General features: G+C 38.2%; 1 protein-coding gene across 6 annotated transcripts in view; it reads left to right on the top strand.

The window, feature by feature from the left end:
- LRRC28 (leucine rich repeat containing 28) overlaps positions 1–19942 on the top strand; it is a 51682-nt gene that overhangs the window by 20475 nt on the left and 11265 nt on the right. For 4 of the 6 annotated variants that reach the window (XM_053988114.1, XM_053988113.1, XM_053988112.1 and 1 more), the window contains 2 exons: positions 11420–11626; positions 17810–17912. In XM_053988114.1, the coding sequence (XP_053844089.1) occupies positions 11420–11626; positions 17810–17912 (310 nt within the window). Of the gene's footprint in view, positions 1–6780; positions 6822–11419; positions 11627–17809; positions 17913–19942 lie in introns of those variants that run through there. The other 2 variants (XM_053988117.1, XM_053988115.1) reach the window with 2 other exon arrangements.

Genomic DNA, 19942 nt, shown 5'->3' on the forward strand with positions numbered 1-19942 from the left:
CATTACTCTGTTCATAGCTCTGGCAAATCCCCTCCCACCCCCAAAATTCTTGTTAGCATCTTTGATGATCTTGGTAAATGAGAAAGTGTGATGGCTCGTTGCTTGTCTGGCTGCTTTGCTGTGCAACTGTCATCAGGACTGGTGAAAATTCATGTAGTCACTTTTGTGTTTATTATGATAAAGTATGTTAAAGATTTTGTGGGGGATTTAATTTGCTTTTGTGCTTTAGGAAAAAACCCAACATAACCCAAAAATGAATCTTTAGGATCTTTTACCTTTATTCTTACATAGAAAAAAAATCTGCATCAAAAGAAAATTCATGTGGGTTATTGTAACTTCTTTTAAGGTGTCATTCCCCTGCTTTTGAAACTTCCCTCAACATGCTGAGTCCTTTACTGAGAACACGGCAAAGCCTCTTTGGAATTTGATAGCAGGGTTTTTCCGTGCTAGGGCTGGCAGCAGTCAGGTTCTGAGCAGCACCCCTGGGGCTGTCACGAGGCGGATTCTCCGCGTTGCGCAATGCGTGCATCAGCCTGTCTCCATCAGGATGGCACTTCTAGTTAAGTCTTTCCTTCTGACTGGTCTTACAGCAGCCACTTGTTACTGGGGACACATTCTGAGAAATGAACCTCAGCTCAAGTAATCATACAGTGCCTAATCTCAGACCTGCTTCCTAAGTAAAGGAATTGGAGAAAAAGTTGGTTTGTAACTCATCTGTCATCACTGAATTCTTCTGCTGATTATCTGATTGTAAAGATAAGCCTTTACTGATTGCCTGGCTCAAACACATGTGAGATATATGAACCTCTCGCTTCTGCAACTTCAAAACAGATGCTCTTTAAAATACTTGTAAAAGTCTTTGGGCTAGAGCTGTTACCCAAAAGTAAAACTGAACTTCAAGAGAGCTTTAAGGGCGTCTCTCATAAACGTTTGCCAATAGCTGTTCACACGGGTGAAGACAGATGTGCATTGATAAGGCTGAGACCAAACCTCGGAGGTGGGGACGTATTTTGAGAAAGATGTTTCCCATACAGATGGTGTTGAGCTTTCTGTAGTATGAGAACTTCTTTAATATCAACAGTCTGTTCAGTGGTGTTTAGTCAGGCTTTCAGAGACCCTCAGCTTTGAATAAATACTAAACTGCAGGTGTTTTTTCCCTGAAATTTTTCATCAGTTTGTAAATGTGTGAAAAAGAAATGGTGGTAACTGCTTTGCAGTTTCCAGGTTTACCTCAGAAAGGCCTTAGTGATTTCAGTGTGCTGGACTGCCAAGGATCTCTAACTTTGTTTTGCTACAGTGATTTCTTTTGGGAGGGTCCTAAGACAAGTTCAAGTAATCCATACAAGCAAAACCAGCTTTTCAGGGGGATTATGTCCATGCTAGCTGCCTTTACTGACATTGTTTTAAAATAAATTTTTCTGTTAATTCTAACTAAACTAATTTGCAAGTAATTTTTCATGTAAAACCTCTTACTAATTTGAAATTTGTGAGATTTTTTTTTTTTTTGGTTGCACTAAATTAACATTTGTGACAGGAAAAAAATATGTCTAGAAGCTTGTTTTTTATAGTTTCTACGGTTAGGTGTTAAAAGTTAACTTTATTTATAAAGCCTTTAGAGTTTAAGGGGGAAGCAAGTTATCTGTGAATGTACTTTTTTGTCTCTTTGGTTTCTTTGGTTTATTTCCTTTCTTTCCCTAAGCTCTCCCTAACTATGTACAGTGATTAGCAGTATTAACAGGTAGTTGATTTTACTTGTGCATTAAGCAAATGCAATTTACTAGTAGGGATTGAGTGCTCGGGGAAGCTTGGAGAACAAAGTCATTCAGTCTTTGAAAGGGAACAAACACTAACTGTTAATGCTGTGCAATAGAAGAATTTTATAATATATTGATTTCCATTTTGACCGTATTGACCAAGTATAATTTAGTTTTCTGCATACCACTGTGAGAGAGTTAAATTACTACTTGTTATTGATGTCCTTGTTTTTACTCAGTTGCTCTGTTAAATGAATTGAGGGAAAATAAAATGCATCATTTACTGACACTAAATCTAAATGGAAAAAGTCTGTAAAGAGAATGTGTAAAACTCGAGGTATGATGTGAGATTAACCTTCCTGTGGTTCATGTCACACACACAGAGTTTGATACCTGTATTTCAGTTAACTTAATGTTATTGCAGTGGTATTTAAAATAAAGACCTGTGTTTACCTTAGCATTGTCCAAATCTGCATTAAATTGTCATTCTAGATGGAAGGCTTTGATGCCAAGCAAGTGCAAGTGTACTCTAGTTGGTAATTATTTAACATTTGAGAGCTTTATGAACTAAGACTATTTATTTGTGTAGGTAAAGGAATGCAGTTCAGAATTACTTTAGTGGGGGATTTGGAGTGTAATTGCAAGCCTTACTTGTCTACTTTGTGCTGATTTGAAACACTAAACAGCGGAAACCATGGCTGATTGAGACAAAGCTTGCAGTTGCTTTCAGCACTTATAAAATCAGGACAATGCTGGTGTTGCTTGAAGTCGGATATCTTCTTTTTTTACTAATAATCTTAGTTTAAAACTGTTGGTAGTTGGTCCATAGCATTTTTCATGTAGTAACCATATCACTATAACAGCTCCTGCCTCTTCTTCTTGGCTGGTGAATTCTCCAGGCTGCTGAGTTCAGCAGAGACAGCTGGGACAGTGAGGAGGAGCGAGAGAATCTCCTGGTGCTGCTGCTAGAAAAGGATATCTGGATCTATAGTTTTCATGGCTATTATAGTGGGAATATTTCCTGTAAGGTTCAGCCAGTCCCTCCCCAGTAATTACTGTTGCAATTTGTAGTAACTGCCAGTGGCCTGGAAGAGCTCTTATTTTCATAGGACTTAAGACAGTCCTATCCAGTCCTATTCTTTAAAAAAACAAATATAGTGACTCCACTGCTGTAAACGTGGCTCCAAACTGAAGATCTTCTCCCTTTGATTCTTTTCGTTATCCCACACAAATTTATGGTTGCATCTTTTTGTTATGAAGGCCAAATTTGACTCTCAGGGAAGGGTGTTCTGTGGTGTCTCCCAATAGTACAATGAGTGAGCCATAAATTGCTTTGCTACAACAGTACTTTCCATTGAAAGATGAAAATTGAACCTGCGCCTATTGCTTTTGTTATGCATTTAGTAGAGAGGAAGAAAAAAAACCCTAACTAACCTCAAGAAGAAGAAAGATGTGTCTGTTGTGAGCTGGCTGGAAACAGTTGATAGCAACAGTCACAACAGATTGGTCTTTGTGTGGATTATTTAGACACCAGTGCAGTAATGAGTTAGAAGCCACTAATCTGTGTGTGTCAGAGAGACCACTCTGTTGTGTTGATCTCAAGTTGTTCCTTGGACGAAGAAAGGAAAAAGCTGTCCTAAAATTTACAGCCAGGACTAGCCTTGTCTCTGTGGCTTCCTGAGCTGTCCTTAATCTCTCCTTAGGATGCTCCTTTTGTTTGCCTTGGTTTCAGTATTGCCTTGTTGTATTTAAGGAGCCATCTTCAGCTGTCTGGCATTGTGAGTTCAAATCATCAGCTCTGTATTTTGTGCACAAAGTTTTTCTGGAAGGCTTTTTCCTCCCCCCCTTTCCATGTACTGATATTAGTGCACATTAAATGGTGGATGATGTGCAGCAGTAAAGATAGTCAGACATAAACAAAACAAGAGAAACATAACAGGTCTCATGCTTTATTCATGTCACTTCTGTTTATGTTCTTACCACCCAGAAAAAGGAAAACAGCTGCTCCTTAACAGAAAGATAACAGCAGAAAAACTCCATAAATAAGAGACTTTTTCTGTAGAGTGCTAGCAGAATTTTTCATGCAATAGATTTGATAAAGTGCCATTTTGACTCTTTATACTTAATTTTGGTTGCTCTAGTCAAAATTTGAGGTATCATTTAATAAAACCATAGAATAATATGAATACATTAATTTCACATCTCTTGTTTGTGTAACAACAGTACCTTGCTGTGGGGCAGTGAAATAGGCAGAGCACACCGGAGCAGAATGAAAGGATAGGTTGTCTTCTGAAAAAACAAACCAACCAAACAAACAAAAAACCCCAAACCAAGAAAACAGCAAACCTGATAGTTTCATGGCCTTGAGTTACCTTTGTGCATAAACAATTTTTTCCTCTCCTGTTCCTCTTGCCCTTCCTCCCACCTTTTCCACTTTTCTCGTGTATGATAATTTCTGGTATTTTTATCATCTGGTTTATTCTAACTATTCTCATTGAAACCATCAAATTGTGGACAAAAATGTAATTCCAGACCTGCTCTGAGAGGAAATACAGGCTAATAACCACTGTGGATCTGTGCTCTGTGTGTGTGCTGAGAGGAGCACAGAGCACTGGGCCCATGGCATTCAGAGAGCTGCCAGTTCTGTTAACTGAAGTTTAATTGTGGTGTAAGATGGGGAACCACTGACCTTTAGAAGAATTTGACTTAATGAGACCCTCATACCTGATGTCTATTTTCAGCCATTTTTAGCTGACCTAAAATTACTGTTTAGCAAGCTTGGACTTTATGGAGCCACTTTTCTCACCTTTGCTTGTGAATGATGGCACAAAATAAATAAAGATTGGTACTAAGTTTGCATGTGACATTTAGCAAGGTTGAGGGAAAAAAATATTCTATTTTGGTGTGTTCAGTAGAAGTATGTATTTTTCACTTGGTTTTGGGCTTTGTCTGCTTCTTAAGTGTTTTGGAGGAGAGTCAGTGTAGCTTATGGCTGAAGTAGGTGAAACCAAGAATTGGGAACAGCTTTGAGGGGTGTTACGTGACTATGTTCATTCACAAAGACTGTCCTGCCCCAGAAAAATCTTTTCCCCTGTTCTTTGCAGCCAGAATATTTGTATGACATGTAGCCGTGAGTTATTGCTTTGAAATTAATAGATTGAAGTTTGATCAGCTGGGATAGAGGCTTTCTTCTTCCACAGAAGTTTTATGGGTTTGAACTCACTGAGCACCTTATTTAAAAGTGAGTTACTCATAATAGAGTTGCTGCAGTATCACAAGATATCTTCCAGTACCTCCTTTTTTCCCCCTTCCTTTAAAACATGAAGCAAATATTAGCCTATATGGGAGAAATATGAGGAAGATCAGGTCTGTTAGACTTTACAGAACACGTTTCAAGCTCTCTCACCAACAATACAGAGAAAGACCTGCATGCAGCAGTGTCAAAATGTAAATGGGATTCAATTTGCCTGCCCCTTTCATTGTCCTTAAATCTAATGATACCAATTTCAGTTATGGTTAAACTTCCTTGTTTGAAGATGGCACAGGTCTACCTTAAGTGTCAATTTGTGCTAGAAGATTTAATTTTTATAGGCTATGGAATGTGAGCTGTGTGGTAGGACAGTAAATGTAATGTAATATATAATGGGCTATTTAATTTATTTTAACCATCTTAAAGTCTATTTAAGTCCTCCTGAGACATCCCAGAGCAGATCTAAAGGAGATCTTCTCCATCAAGCTCTCAGCAATTTAGACTTACACTTCCTGTCTGTTACAGTTTTCAATTGATAATAGTATCCACTTCAAATTCGTGGCATGTATAAACTTGGAATTTCTTTCTTAGTGGGACAAGTAGTAGGTTCTATTAAGTATGGAAGACTTCAAACACTTTTCCTCACTGGTGCATGGTTTTACAGGTCTAATAAGGAAATGCATCTTGTGCTCAGGTTCATGGAAGTTGATTAAAACATTATTTCAAGAGTGAAGTAGGGTGAAATTGCCCTATTGCCCTTTGGGAGGGAGCAAGTATAGCCAGTGCCTCTCCTCCTTCACTGTTTCAAGCAGAGCCCTGACTTGCAGCACATTCTTATCATGATTTTCTGTTCTTTTTCTTTCCATTTCTATCCCTTAAGTCTAGAAGTTCCTGCTTTTCCTCCTGTATGAGAATTTGGTTCTCTACCACATTATTACTAGTTTAAATACTTGGGTTGACAGCAACCTGAAACCTAGTATTATTTTTTACCCAGGTGCAAATGGGAAGTCTAAACAAGAGAGACCCTTGAGGAACAGCACCACTAGTAATATTTTCTCCATCCCAGTAATTTACCATGAGCTGTGATCCTCATGTGTTACCATTAACTAAGAAATTTCATCAAAGAAAGATAAACCAATATGGCATGATTTATGTTTGAGAATATCTGGGCTGCATTTCTGTTCTGCTTTCTATTTATCTTCCAGTCACTGGTTACTCTTGGGTGCTCTTTCCCCTTAGAACAGTTGTAATGAGATGCTGAGGAGCACTGAGCTCACATTAACAGGTTCTACATTTCTTCTCCAGCCCTAGGCTGCTATCCCAGAAAATGTCCTATTCATTGAGAACCCTCATGCCCAAATCTGCAATTTTGATATATAACCCTTTTTTTTTTTTTTTTCCTTCAGTATTCTGGGATGGAAATTTTTTAAGCAGCCTCATTTCATTTTAGTAATGGATGTGGTAATTTGCAGTGCTTTGTCCTTGTTCCCATGAGGTATTCTGTCTCTGTCCTCATACACAGCATTATTCTTACAGGAAAAAATTATGCAAAAAGCTAATTTAATATTTGGTTTGTCCTTCTAGTTTCTACTCCTTGTTGACATCAGTTCTTCATTTCTTGCTCTTTATTTCTTGTTGAGAAAGAAATTTGTTTGTCTGTGAGTTCCCATTTTCCTGGCCTCCTGGCAGTTTGCATTTGACCTCTGCAGCCTGACCTCTGAAGTGCCAGCTCTCTTTGCTGATCAGTCCCTTTTTCCATTCCTTGTAGGTTCTCTACTTTCCCTTAATATCCTGCTTTGAGGTGCATTCTCATGCAGGTAGGTCTGTAGCCCTTTCCTGTCCCCCTTTTTAACTTTACTGGGATATAAGGACTCAGATTTAAAGTAAACCCTTCCCTCCCATACACTCAAATCCAACTGTGTATGTGTTTCATATATCTTTGGATGAAATTCTGGTTTATGGCCCATCAGGGAAAGGTGGGATTACTCTTGAAATGTAAAGAAAAACGGTTGGTTATTTTTGGGTCGTGCAGCTGGTGAGGCCTGTACCCCCAGAAAAGATTAAGGAAGTTTGAATTGCCTTTGGCAATTACTCTATGTTGTATAGACTGCTTATTTCCAGATGTTTTTTTTTTTGTTTGTTTGTTTCCTTCACATAAAACCATGGGAATTAATTTGAAAAACTGGCATTTAAACCATATGAATCAGAAATAAGATTTTTTTTTCCTTGATGCTAGTTATGTTTATACAAACACAGTCCATTTTGTTAGAAGGTCGATAATTTTGGACATTCCCTGAAATCCTTTCCTGGTTTCACTTTTTTAAAGAAAAATATTAAAGGTATGCTGATGTTTCTTTTTTCATTGTGTTGGGGTCTATTGGTAAAAGGTACCAAAGGTCTATTTGGTACCTTTTTGTTGAAAACTCTAACACACAAGAGAACAGTTCACTTTTCCATTTTTCCAACTCATTGGGAGAGCTCTTACAACAGATGCAAAGGCTGCTTTTTGGAGCTGAGTGATCCCTTCTGACTGTGCATATTATCAAGGGAGAAAAGGATGAAATGATTTCCCCAGTTTTGGAGCACAGCCTGTGTGGGTCTGTGTGGGTCTGTGGCACTGCACGGCCCCTCCAAGGCTGGAGGAGGGCGCTGGGTGCGGAGCCTGCGCGGAGTTTCGTGGGGTCGGGCAGTGTTGGATTCCCAGTCTGTCAGCCCCTCCTGTGTGCACATTGGGACCATATGGGATTGCCCAGCTCCATGTGCTGGCAGCGCTCCCTGCAGATGGACACGGATGAAACGCCCGAGCCCACGAACCAGCACGGGAACGTCACGTTTGGGCTCTCTGTGTCTGCACAAATCTGTGACATCCTGAGCTGGGGGGTGGCAGAGCTACCGAGGAGTTGGGGTTTTTTTTTCTGGCTTCTGAATATCAGAATGGGGCTCACTGCTCTGCTGTGTTGATTTTGATAGTGTGAACCCTAGAGCTAATATAAATTTTAAATCACACTTTTATGAATTTCATTTAAATATAATTGGAACTCCTCAGTGTGGTCTAATGGTGATGTATAATGCTTGTCTCTTTCCTACCCTTGGGGGTGCTGGGGGAATCTCTGAAAATTCCTTTGTCAGCTCTTTTTGTTTGGGAATAGCCATTTTCTTTTCTGGATCTGCTGTAAATTTCCAAAGTTCACCTCTGGTATATCCTAGTGCTTGATGAGCTGACAGCAAGAGAGAGATTTGCAAGTCTTCCACTGTGTTTGTTAGCCAAGGCTTCCTGCAGTATTTACGCTGCAAGACTTTAAAAACAAGGATAATAGTATTTAGTAACTAAAAGCTTGAAAAACTTATTAATGGACTGTTTATATTTGTGTTATTCCTCTTAATTGTTTCCCTTCACTTTAATGAGATGAAAACCAATTTAGTGTCATTAGTAAGTGTCTGAGCATGTTCTTCAAACTGAGCTTTGAGTACTATGGTGGGGAGTCTGGGGGCTATATCTTTAATATAAGGGTTATATCCTTAATATGATGGCACTTTGTTGTTTGGCTTAGTCTTAAACTTCATTGTGGGTCAGTGGGTGTTTGTGCAACATGTGGCACTAGATGTTGAAAGTGGATGTTTACATCTGGTATGCATTGGGAGATTAAGGTAGAGAGGATGAAGTTTTGGGTATGTGTTTTTTGGATGAAGGATAAAGTGAGAATACTTTTATTTCCTCTTAGATTTGAAACATATCATTCTAGCAATGCCTTTGAAACTCTGCCAGCTTTGCCAACCGTAACATTTATGGGATTTTGGACCTAAACTGAACTAGAGAACTGTTTTTAGTGGCAGAGAAAAAGGTTAGTGCATGAAAATAGCTGGGCCTATTATTGACTGCATGTGGTCAGTGGTTTGGCTGAATGTAGGTGGCTCTTTTCCTGTCACTGTTTTCAAGCATATGGCTTTGTGATGAATATAAAACTCTTTCGAAATGAGATCTGCTGCAGTTCTTTTTGCACAGTAGTCTTGTGCTATTTAGTAGTGATTATTTTGCTTTTGTCATTTATTTTCAATCCTGTAGTAAAAAAAAAAACCCTTTTCAAGTAAAGCTTATTCCTGTTGACATCAAAGCTAAGAGGTTTGAAGAATGTGATCATCTGTGTATAGCAGCTGCTTCTGTCAGTAATGTTTCTAAAAGGACGCATAAACTGTGTTGTTGAGTCTTCATTGTAGTTGATTGGGATTGTTTGCAGTGGGCAGAAACTCCCTCTAAATGTGCTCATGCATTTTGTTTAATGATTACTTGTGTGAAAATCTCTGATACTGAATTACAACTTCCCTTTCTTTGCTTTTCATGTTTCCAGTCTTGAAAGTAACATTTATAGCAGTTTCTCCCAAGGTAAATTTCTTTTTCCCATTGTGTGGAAGACAGCTTGGGTTAACCCAGTGTTTTGTTTCCTTCTTTATGTGTAGTATACAAGGTGCAACCTCAGAGCTCAGGGAATAGTGAATTTTCTAGCTCCTGCTGCAGAGAGCTTAAGGGCACAACAGGTTCTGTTTAACTTTAACTTAAACAGTGTTACCCTATTTATATCTTCGTAAAAAATCTGGGTGATAGAGCTGTAAATTGTACAGATTGTGGATTGTGTAGATTGTCTGGTGTTTTCAGTGTAGAAGATTCTAGTGAATCTTGTTTTAGCAGCTCTCAGATGCAAGAGCTGGTTTCATTCAGCTGAGAGCAAAGTACATTTGGGTCTGCAAGATGCTGAGAACTGCAGCAAGTTTTAGGGGCACAGAGCACTTCATGAGTTGGTTCCATTGCTGTGAAGTATTTTTAAAACAAAGCAAAACTGTTCCGTAGGTTTGGGGGAAATGTTATGGTATATAGAATTATCCAGTTTTTAGAGTAACTGTAAAAGAATAACTAAATAAACAATGAGGTAACTTGCAGAGCTGCTTAACATATTTTGAATGTATTTGTCAGTCAGTCCTGTATCCTGTTTCACAGGCCAGACACGAGGGAAAACACTGCTGCAGAAGTGAGGCTGCTTGTGTGATCATGTCTTACGCATTTTTAAGAATTTAATTTGTTACCTACCTAAAAAAATTAAACAATAATATTTGAAACACAAAATCAGCTTTTAAATTCTTGAAAAAAAAAACCAAAAACTTCTAGATGGTGTAATTATTGCAACGGTAGATTAGAACTTAGTGAAATATCTTCCTACAATATAACATAACAATATCACTCACAGGTTACTAAGAAATTTCTTTTCTAATTTAAAATAGCCCTTCTGAACTGTATCATGAAGACAGAGCTGTTTTTCCCAAGCATGCTGGGTGAAAGACTGTCACTAAGCAAGAAGTGCTATGCATGTGTTTGTAACTCTTGTTGCAAGAGCATCTTAAGTAATCCCCCATTGCATCCTCAATATTAAAAAAAAAAAAAACACAAACAAAAAAAAACAAAAGAAAAAAAAAAAAAAAAACAAAAAAAAAAAAAACAAAAAAAAAAAAAAAAAACCAAAAAAAAAACCACATTCATTTGAGTTTTCCTGAGTTTGGGGTTGTGCAAAACACTCTCAATATCAGCAAGCTTTGTAATGTGATTTTGTTTGCATTTTGGTTGGTTTTTTTTTTCTTCTTTGTTCTGATTTAAGACTAGGAAAATGCTTGATATTCTGACAGTAAATTGTCCCAATTCAGGAATGCTCTATGAAAAATCTCATACTTGAACACACTGATAAAGGTTCCTAACTGATACTGATAATCTCCATCATCTTCATATGCCAGATCTTTTTGATACATGAAGATGATGGAGATTATCATGATGCCTCGGGTTTTAGCTTTTGTATTTTTTAGAGTCTGTGCTGCTTTAGTGTGTACTTCTGAGCTTCATATTATGGGATGGTGAGCTCTCTTCACAGAGCAGGGAGACAAAACAATTCCTTCTCTAGCTGGGGACCAAGGACAAATGATCCAAATCTCAGGCCCAAGAGCACAAACAACGTGGGCTGAAGAGAGACAAACAAGAAAGGGACTTCATAACCTAAAGCTGGAATTGGACAATGAACTCCAATATGCAAATGGAGCAGAACTGATCAAAGTGAGAGATCTCATGAGCGCTCGTGCATTTTGTGACCATTTTGGTTCATCTTGGGTGTAGCCCTGGCTGGACTCTTGTGCTGCCCAAGGTGGATCCATTGAGGCCTCCTAATAAATCCCTACTTTATTCTTTAACTCCATGTAGTCTGTGTTCTAGGTCAGCCTTCACAAGACATCAATCAGTATGAGTTCTCAACATGGATTGATAGAACAGTATCTACAGAAAAGCGGCTTCGCTGATGAACTTTAGTTTTAATTTATGTGAGAAGATTTTTTTTTGTGGTGATTTTTGTGAAAGTAGTTATAATTCCCCTTGCCTGTTGTGCAGAGGTTGGAGACCTGCGGGAGCTGCAGACTCTGGACATCTCCACCAACCGCCTGATGACGTTACCCGAGAGGCTGCACATGTGCCTTTCTCTGCAGTACCTGACTGCAGACAGGAACCACCTGTGGTCTGTGCCCCGCCACCTGTGCCAGCTGCCCAGCCTCAACGAGCTCTCCATGGCTGGCAACCGCCTGGCATTCCTGCCCCTCGGTGAGTCCCCACCTGGGGGGTGGGAGACAGCAAAACAAACTGCCCGCCCCCAGAAATTAAAAACAAAGCAACAAGTGAGTTTCTTTGGTGGTCCCCGCAGACTCTGTTTATGGAGCTGTCACAGAGATCATATTGTTGGAAAATATGTTAATAAAAAAAATGCAGGTTAAGGTTTCGTGGGTTTTTTTTAAAGCTATCAAATTTGCTTTATTTTTAGCTAACCGAGGGGAAAAAGTTTAAATGATGTGCTTAAATATAGTACTGTGTAATCTGAGTTCCACCACTTTGGGTAATGATCTGTTTCTGTTTGCTGGATCTGATGATTTAACTAAGATTCCTCAACTAGGGTTTAAAACTTGTGGAGTCCCAGTAACTCCATATAAATTACTTTTCAGCATTAGGAGTGTCAGTACCACATAATCCAGTGCAGGTTTAGTTTATGCTGTGTACAGGCATCCATCAAAATTTCCACAGTAGTGGCCCAGGGAGGAATTGATGTGCCTTTTGCTCAACCCTTTGAAAGTTTGGAAGAGTGGGAGGTGCAGTCAGTGTGTGGGGGTTTGTTGGGGGCAGTCACTGTGTGTTCCCTTTGGGAAAAGCAAATCCTCCTCTCTGAACTTGCCACTTTTCAGCCCTGCCACGGGGTAATCTCAGCTGAGATACAGACACACATGCAAAACTGCCCTGCCATCTGAATAACCATTAATACTTTTCCTAGACTACAGAGTTTGGTGTTAATTAGGTGCAGATTAAGTTATGATAATCACGTTGGAAAGAAGCTGGAAATTGAGATGGCTAAAAATGAGATCATAATTTCTGAACTAATTACATTGTATAGGTTTAACTTCATCTTTTTAGCACTAGCAGTTCAGTTTTTAAAGAACTTACTGATCTTTCTGAATTTTTTATCACCTTAGTTTTTATTACTGGAAAGTAAGTGCAAATAATGTCTCCAAAGTGTTGCAGTTATGTCCCAGCATATGTCATTATATAAATGAGAAAACGAGTTCCAGGATGCAGCATCCAGATTCCACAGTACTAAAACAAGCAAATTGCCTTCCCTTACTTTGGCAAATATTTTTAACTCCCATGAGAGAGGAAGTTAAACAATTTTAATTTTGCAAAAATTCAGTAAGATGAGATGTGAAGTTTTTAAGGATAAAAGTTTTTGCTACTTTTGCACTAGTACCTTACCTGTGAGCGAGCCGTGACCTGGATGAGCCATAGATCTGCCAAAGTTTTAAGTTCAAAAGGAGGAAATAAATCTCTAATATAATGACACACCTTCTTTTTTCTTTATTTTTAGACTCAAATTCAAAACATTCAAAAGGAACTTTTAAAATAACGGGAAACATCAAAGACTGTCAATTGACCTTGTTCAGTAGTTCTTAATAGTGACTCACTGGTGAACATTTGGAGATAATTTGCTATCTGTGGATATGAAACTGAATCATAAATCCTAGAGTTCAGAGGAAAAGCAGCACAGTATAAATGTAAATGTTTAATCCTTCCTCTGAAGAATCAGAAGGCTTCAGAGTGGTCAAGATGTGATGAAATAAAGAAGAGGGAGTGCATTGAAAAGCAAAAAGATTAAATCTATCTTCTGTTGCTTGGGAAAATATTTGTCTTGGAGTATTGCTGAAGTTAAGGCATAATTGTAGCATTACTTCTGCTTGCTGCACATGTTGGCTGGTGGGGCTTTTGTGTGTATTCTTACATCCAGCTTCACTTTACCAGTTAATGACTGATAAGGATGCTAAATAATGGTGAAAAATACTGCAGAAATATTTTCAAGTGATAGTCAAGCAAATATTGTCAAAACAATTTTTTGCAGTTAGGGAGCTGTGTTGAAAAGCAGAGAATTTATTCATCTCCTGACAGAATGGTTGAGGTTTTGTTTTTTTTTTTTTATTAGATGTGTCCATGTTAAAAGAAATACGTTTGAAACAAACTGCTTAATGCTTTTTAAAGCATTATTTACTTCATTTATTTCACGTGGTGGGTGACATCTACTCTGTCAACCAGGAATCCATTCTGCCTTGTCCAAGTTTGTCCCTCGTAGCTGCCAGCTCTTGTTAAGTGTAGTGGAAATCTGCATTTTCCTGTTCCTGGATTGATGGGTGCAAGGTTTATTCCAGCAGCAGCACAGCCCTGCTGGACAGGGATCAGGAGGTTCTTTGCCCTGTACAATCTTTTAAGTTTGCAGGCACATGTGTCTTGGGAAAAACAGTGTAACACTGTTAATCAGTTCTAAAATACAGCAAAAATACCTGATCCCACTCCCTGACTTTCAGAACAGGACCATAAACAAGCAGATGGGTAAACAATAGTGCATTAGTAATTTGTTTTGCAGAATACACCTAGATCTTGGATATGCCAGTGTTTTATAAAAATAATTTTTCAGCTGTGAGTATTTGAGTTTAAACTGAAAGAAATGAGACACGATGGACCTCAGCCTTTGGGTCTTCCAAATAAACTAATTTTTAAGAACAATTCCAAAAATTCTATATATAAGTTGAACTGAAAGCTGCATCCTGAACATTTGTATTATTGTCATGGTAACTTCATGCTCCCTTAGTAAATGGCCTTAGAAATCTGCTGATCATTGTATATCAATCTACTTACAGCATATATTATCTTTTGACAGAAAATTAACTTTAAATTTTTAGCATTAGCGAGTGCTCCAGTGCCTGAAAACAAATTCCACTGCAAGCAGAAATGTGAATCTGATGACACTGCAAAAATAAAAATCATTTGTGTAATAAAGTACAAATATAATTAAAATAGGCCATAAATTCTCAAGTGTACTGGCAGTACAGGGGATGTTATGACAGCAAATATTCAGTAATATATCACTTTATTTGAGGGCTTATGTGCACTTTTTCTTTAGAAAATGGGTCTAGTAATTATCAGTGCACAGTAAACAAAGGTCTTATTCTACCTCAGTATATGCTGCTTTTGTGTCCATGCCCTCACAGTATGGTTAAAAGAGCATCAGTGCAGCCACACAAGAGCTTTTGTTCCATCTTCAGCCATGTGGAATGCATATGCCAGGGCCCTGAGGTTAAAAAAAAAAAGGGAAGGAAAAAAAAAAAAAAAAGAGGGAGAAAAAGAAAAAAAATAGAATTGGGGTTTGTTCAGGACTCATGGCATTTGGTCATTTCTGGGAGAGAGGTCTTTGATCTGGGAGGCTGGAAGGAGGAAAGTGGAAATGTTTTAGACACAGTACAGCGCTTGCAAAAGCCACATGAAAACCTTCTTTGTAGCTTTAGCCTTTTCAGAGATGGGCAGCTTCCTTATTGCACAGAGTTCTTCAGAAGCATGGTTTTCAGAGAACTTTTAACAATATTTGTTGGCTGATATAAGACATAAAAATTAATGTGGATGGGATACAAAGAGCCTTTCAAAGTGATGATTTATTAAAATTTAAACTTTATGGATAATGTTTGAAACTGGGAAAAAATCTTTTGGAGTCTAGAAGATGCTTGGTTATTTAATGCAAAGAAACTCTATCAAAGGAACATTTATAGTTACAGGCTATTTGGCTTTGGGAATTGAATTTTTCCTACTGAGATATTTTGTCTAACATCCAAAAATTTGCTTTAATTACCTAGGAAATGCAGTCAACTCAGAACTTAGAATCTAAACATAGCATAAGATAAAGACAGAGGGAAGAGATGAGATGCAGCCTCACTCCCCCCTCTCAGTGCATATGAAAAGAACAGCTTTAGGGCTTTTTTTGACTTGCTTGATTTTCAGCCCATTTGCATACATCTGTGTAGAAACCAGCAAGATGAGCCTCTTTTAAAAATTTTCTGCCATTCTCTAAATTAATAAGTTAAACAGTAGCACATTCAAGCTACCCCAGCAACCCATAGTTTTCTGCTGGTTTTATTCTAACTGGCTTCTGCAACACAAGGGAACATTCTCTGAACATTACATGTCCCATCCACCTGCTACCTGCTGTAAATTGCATTGGCTGATTCCTCACCAGCCTTACAATATTTTATGGTGTTACATTGTCTCTATGTTGCAGTATTTTTATTCATTGTAGGATAACAATGGGGTTTTGTTTCATCTAAAAATATCCCAGAACTTTACTAAACTATTTTCAGCCCTGCAATAGTGAGCCCAAATAAATCATCTTGTTGAGGTGATGCTCAGCAGCATCTCCAGCAGTGCCCATCAGTCAGCAGAGGGATTTGTGCTCCCGTCCTGAGGCAGGACACTCGATGGATGCAGCAGATACTTCTGTGAGCTGGAATGTCTCTGGGACAGGGTCAAAGCAGCATGTGATGGTTGAATGTGTCCCTTGATGTCCAGTGCCTGCTTTGAACAAAGCCCAGATTATGGTCCCTGAAACCCCTACAGACTGTTGCAAAGCAAGGGCCTGTGTTAAAGGGAAAAAAAAACCCAAACTCACTTTTTTCTCTCTTAATGCTTTTATTTTAGAAACTCTTCGTTTTCTGTTAGCATCATCACTTGTTCTTTATATCAAAGATTTGATATTGTGCCACTCCTCAGCACGAACTTTTAAGGTTTCTGGTGCTCACAGCTGCCATTCAAGTGGGTGACAGCTGAAGACACTGAGTATATTTTAAGATGGACACACGTTTGGGGAGGGATCACTCAAAATATCTGCACTAAGTGGTATTTAGGGTTCTTGTGTACAATAAAACTATTCAGTAATAAAGAAGGGTTTGTAATACCTATTGTTTTAGTAGGGAATGAGAAGAGATCAGTATTCTAAATAGAATTTCTGAATAGAAATATCATGGAAGTTGTTTTAATTTTTATTCTGTTCTTGGTCATGATTACAAAGGGGACAGAAGCTGTGCCCATTTCTTCAGTTACCCTTTTATTTCTGCTAGCCAAGGTAACTGATAAAGATGGGAAGTCGGAATTAGTCAATATTAGTATTGTCTTGCCGTGGCTGATGCAGCCAAATGCTTGTTTATCTTAGTCTCTCTAAGGTCCTCATGAAAGTTTAACAGGTTGGGAGGCACACAGATGATTTGTGTTTTTCATGGTGCAGTTTGTCTGGGTCACAGCTCTCCCATCCCGGGCAGAGGCTTTCAGACTTTGTTCTCCTGGTTTGTGCTTTGCACTAAACATAGAAACCTTTTCCTACCCCAGTGTCTCAAAGGGCATGGGAGTGACAGATGAGTTGGGCTGCCCAGCTGATTTTACACATCAGCTTTCTTACTGGTCCAGACTCTTTCAGACTTTTCTGTTTAGTTCAGTTTGGTGTCTTTTGAAATGTCTCTCATTGGTTTTTCACTTCTTTTAATAGCAGACAGTTTTACCACTCACTAGACCTTGCTAATTAGCAGAATTCTCATTTCTGAGAATTCTTCCAAGAAACCTAAATTTTCCCTTCTAATTTTCTAAGCAAAATAAAATAGATCCATACTGATATGCTTCTATCTAGAGGTATCTTAATAGATTTCTAGTCCATGAAGGCATTACTTAATCGTGCTGTACTTGCTTCTTTTGACTACCAGCCATGAATATTTTAAGAGCAGTAATGCAATCAGCACACCTCCAGAAGTATTGATCATTTATAGCAGCCACAAATTTGATGTCTAACATTCTGCAGTTTAATGCTTTGTGTTTTCTTGGGCTCTGCAATTCACTGCATCACACAGACTCGTTTCTGAATGACTGCACTTGTATTTGGTTAAGGCTAATGAATCCCAGCAAGGATCCCTCCTTGGAGAAGAGAAGGAGGGGGACAGAGCACATTCTTGTGTCTGTCTTGCCCACTTTCCCAAAGATAGAGAAGCTGTGATTTCACTGACATGAGGCCAGTTAATGAAAGCAGGTTTGACCTTATGAACTTGAAGTATGCACTGAGGATTTGAAATCAATTGTCCCTTTGCTTCTTCAAACTGACTTCAGAGTTTGTCAATGTTAAAATTTAATTATTTATAATGGGATTTTCAGGGCTTCTGAAAGGGGGCTTTGTTTTGTTTTAGTAATTTGAAATGCTTGCTTCTAAACAGCTTTTCAGCTCATCCATAATAAAACCATTGGCTGAAATTTTACAACTGAGAAGTACTAATTTATGTTTGCTTACATTGAGTCTGATTAGCTTATTTATAATTAAAGAGAATTGCTTTGCTTGTAATTGTCACTATGTCATCCTTTCTCCCCTTGACTTTTCTTGTTTTCTAACCCCAGATTTAGGTCGTTCTCGAGAGCTCCAGTATGTTTATGTGGATAACAACATTCACCTGAAAGGCCTCCCATCTTATCTGTATAATAAAGTCATTGGTTGCAGTGGGTAGGTATGAATTAATTCAGATGTCTTGTGTACCTGTCCTTGTAAAACTTCTCCTCTATGATACAACTAGTTATTCTTTGTGTGTCTGTGATTGATTCAGAGCTGATGTTACTTGGAGGCGATTACTGCAGCTCCCAGCTCTGTTTTATTTTTGTAATAAATCTTCTGTGTTAATTGCTGACTTCTGACTATTTTAGTATTCGGGCATAACAGTGAAGTTATTCTGAAAGAATTTGTAATAATAAGGCCTAGAGCTGACTTTAAAAGTTGGCCAAAAGTGTAGGCTTCACAGAGTTTCCAGAACTAAAGAATGAACAAAATAATTTTCAATATATTGCAGCATCTCTTTGTTTCCAAGTGCTCACATTTCTGTAAATTGTTGGTCATATCTTGAAAAGACACGTGCAGTTCCTTCTCTCATTTTACATCCCAGTATCAGCTTCTTGTAGGTCTTGGTACCTACTAACTAAAGTGACTTTTTTTAGGAGTTATGGATTGACAGGTTTATTTTTACTTGTGGATTTTAAAAATATCCTGGGCTGTCTCATGTTTGTGGTTAGAATGCAAGAAAAAAGTGGTCTGTGTAGGACACTGGCTTAATTCTTTCTGCCCTGACACTGGCATAAATTAGGATCAGCACCCCTGATGAATGGAGCCTTACTGGTGTAAAACTGATCAGAAGAGGATTGTCCCCATTACCATCTAATTATAAATTTCTGGTATGCTCACTCTCAGCAGATCTCGCATTAAATATAAATTCCCTCTCTACAGCCTGCACTCTGCTGCAATATGGGAGATGCTGAGTCTTGGCATTTTAAGGTTTTTCTAATATTCCCATGTCAGCTGCTTGGTGATATTTAAATACTTGCAGTTGGATTACAGTTCTGCTGAACTGTGTGACTCGCAAGCGTTTACTAATTTTGTTGTTCAGGAAGGATAAATTCTAGCCTTTTTTCTTTCAGAACTGATTGTAAATTGTTAGACAGACATTAAATCAACCTTAAATGTAACAGAATTGTATTGATTGTAACCAAAATCAGTAATAATCACGCAGGAGATGGTACAACTGTTCTGCCTATTTCAAGTGGTTTTATACAACAACCATGTCTTTTTTTTTAAGTTTTAATTTTTCATTTTATTCTCAGTTAAAATCATTTTATCTTTGCACTGACCTTTGTGACGATCCTACCAGTTCTTTTTGCTGTTCTTACATGTACAGTGCTTGTGAGACCACCTGCTACTGTCTCTGATATTACAAATCTAGTATAGAATTGTAGAATCTAGTCCTAAAAATCTAGTATAGAAGAGACTAAAGGAGTTGCAAGTGTTGCAATTCTTGTAATGCCTCTGTAGAATGAAAAGTGATTTACTTCCTTAATAATGAATAGTAAAAAGAGAGAATTTCTAGTGAAAAAAATGTTTGTATTTGTGTATTTGTTGTGAAAACTGTCTTGAAACATTACAGATTATTTTTAAGGAAAAAAAAATCAGTTGGGAAGAACACATATATGTTGTTAAGAAACCAAAGGGTTTATTTGATAATGTGCTGAGAGACTTTAAAATTGTGTAATAATGGTCATGTGAAGAATTTCTGTGTTCTTTCCAAGAAAGCATTAGTAACCAGGCTAAGGTTTTCATGGGTCAGGCAAGAGTTGAAGATCCAGGCTTTAGTGCTGTCTGGCCCTCCACTGGAGAATAAAATCTGACAAGCTGCTGTTACTGACATAAAGCTTGATTTCTGAAAATAGAATATAAATTGCCTTGTGTAAGTATTGAATCTCTGTCTGGGCATCCTGCAGTCAGACTGACTGAAAAAAGTCTTTTATATGAGAGGTGATGATCTCAGCACTCAAAATAAATTTTGATCTTATTTTTTTCAGATTGGATTTCATAGTCCCCAGTTAGGGATTTGTCAGTCTTGTTGAAGGCAGCCAATAGGTGGTCTCAGCTTTTTTTTCCCCTCACTTATTTATCCACCAGGCTTCTTCTGCAGCTCCTATTTTCCCCCAGCTGTTTAGACCATCCTCTGT

The sequence above is a fragment of the Vidua macroura genome, chromosome 12, assembly GCF_024509145.1.
Source record: "Vidua macroura isolate BioBank_ID:100142 chromosome 12, ASM2450914v1, whole genome shotgun sequence".
NCBI lineage: Eukaryota > Metazoa > Chordata > Aves > Passeriformes > Viduidae > Vidua > Vidua macroura.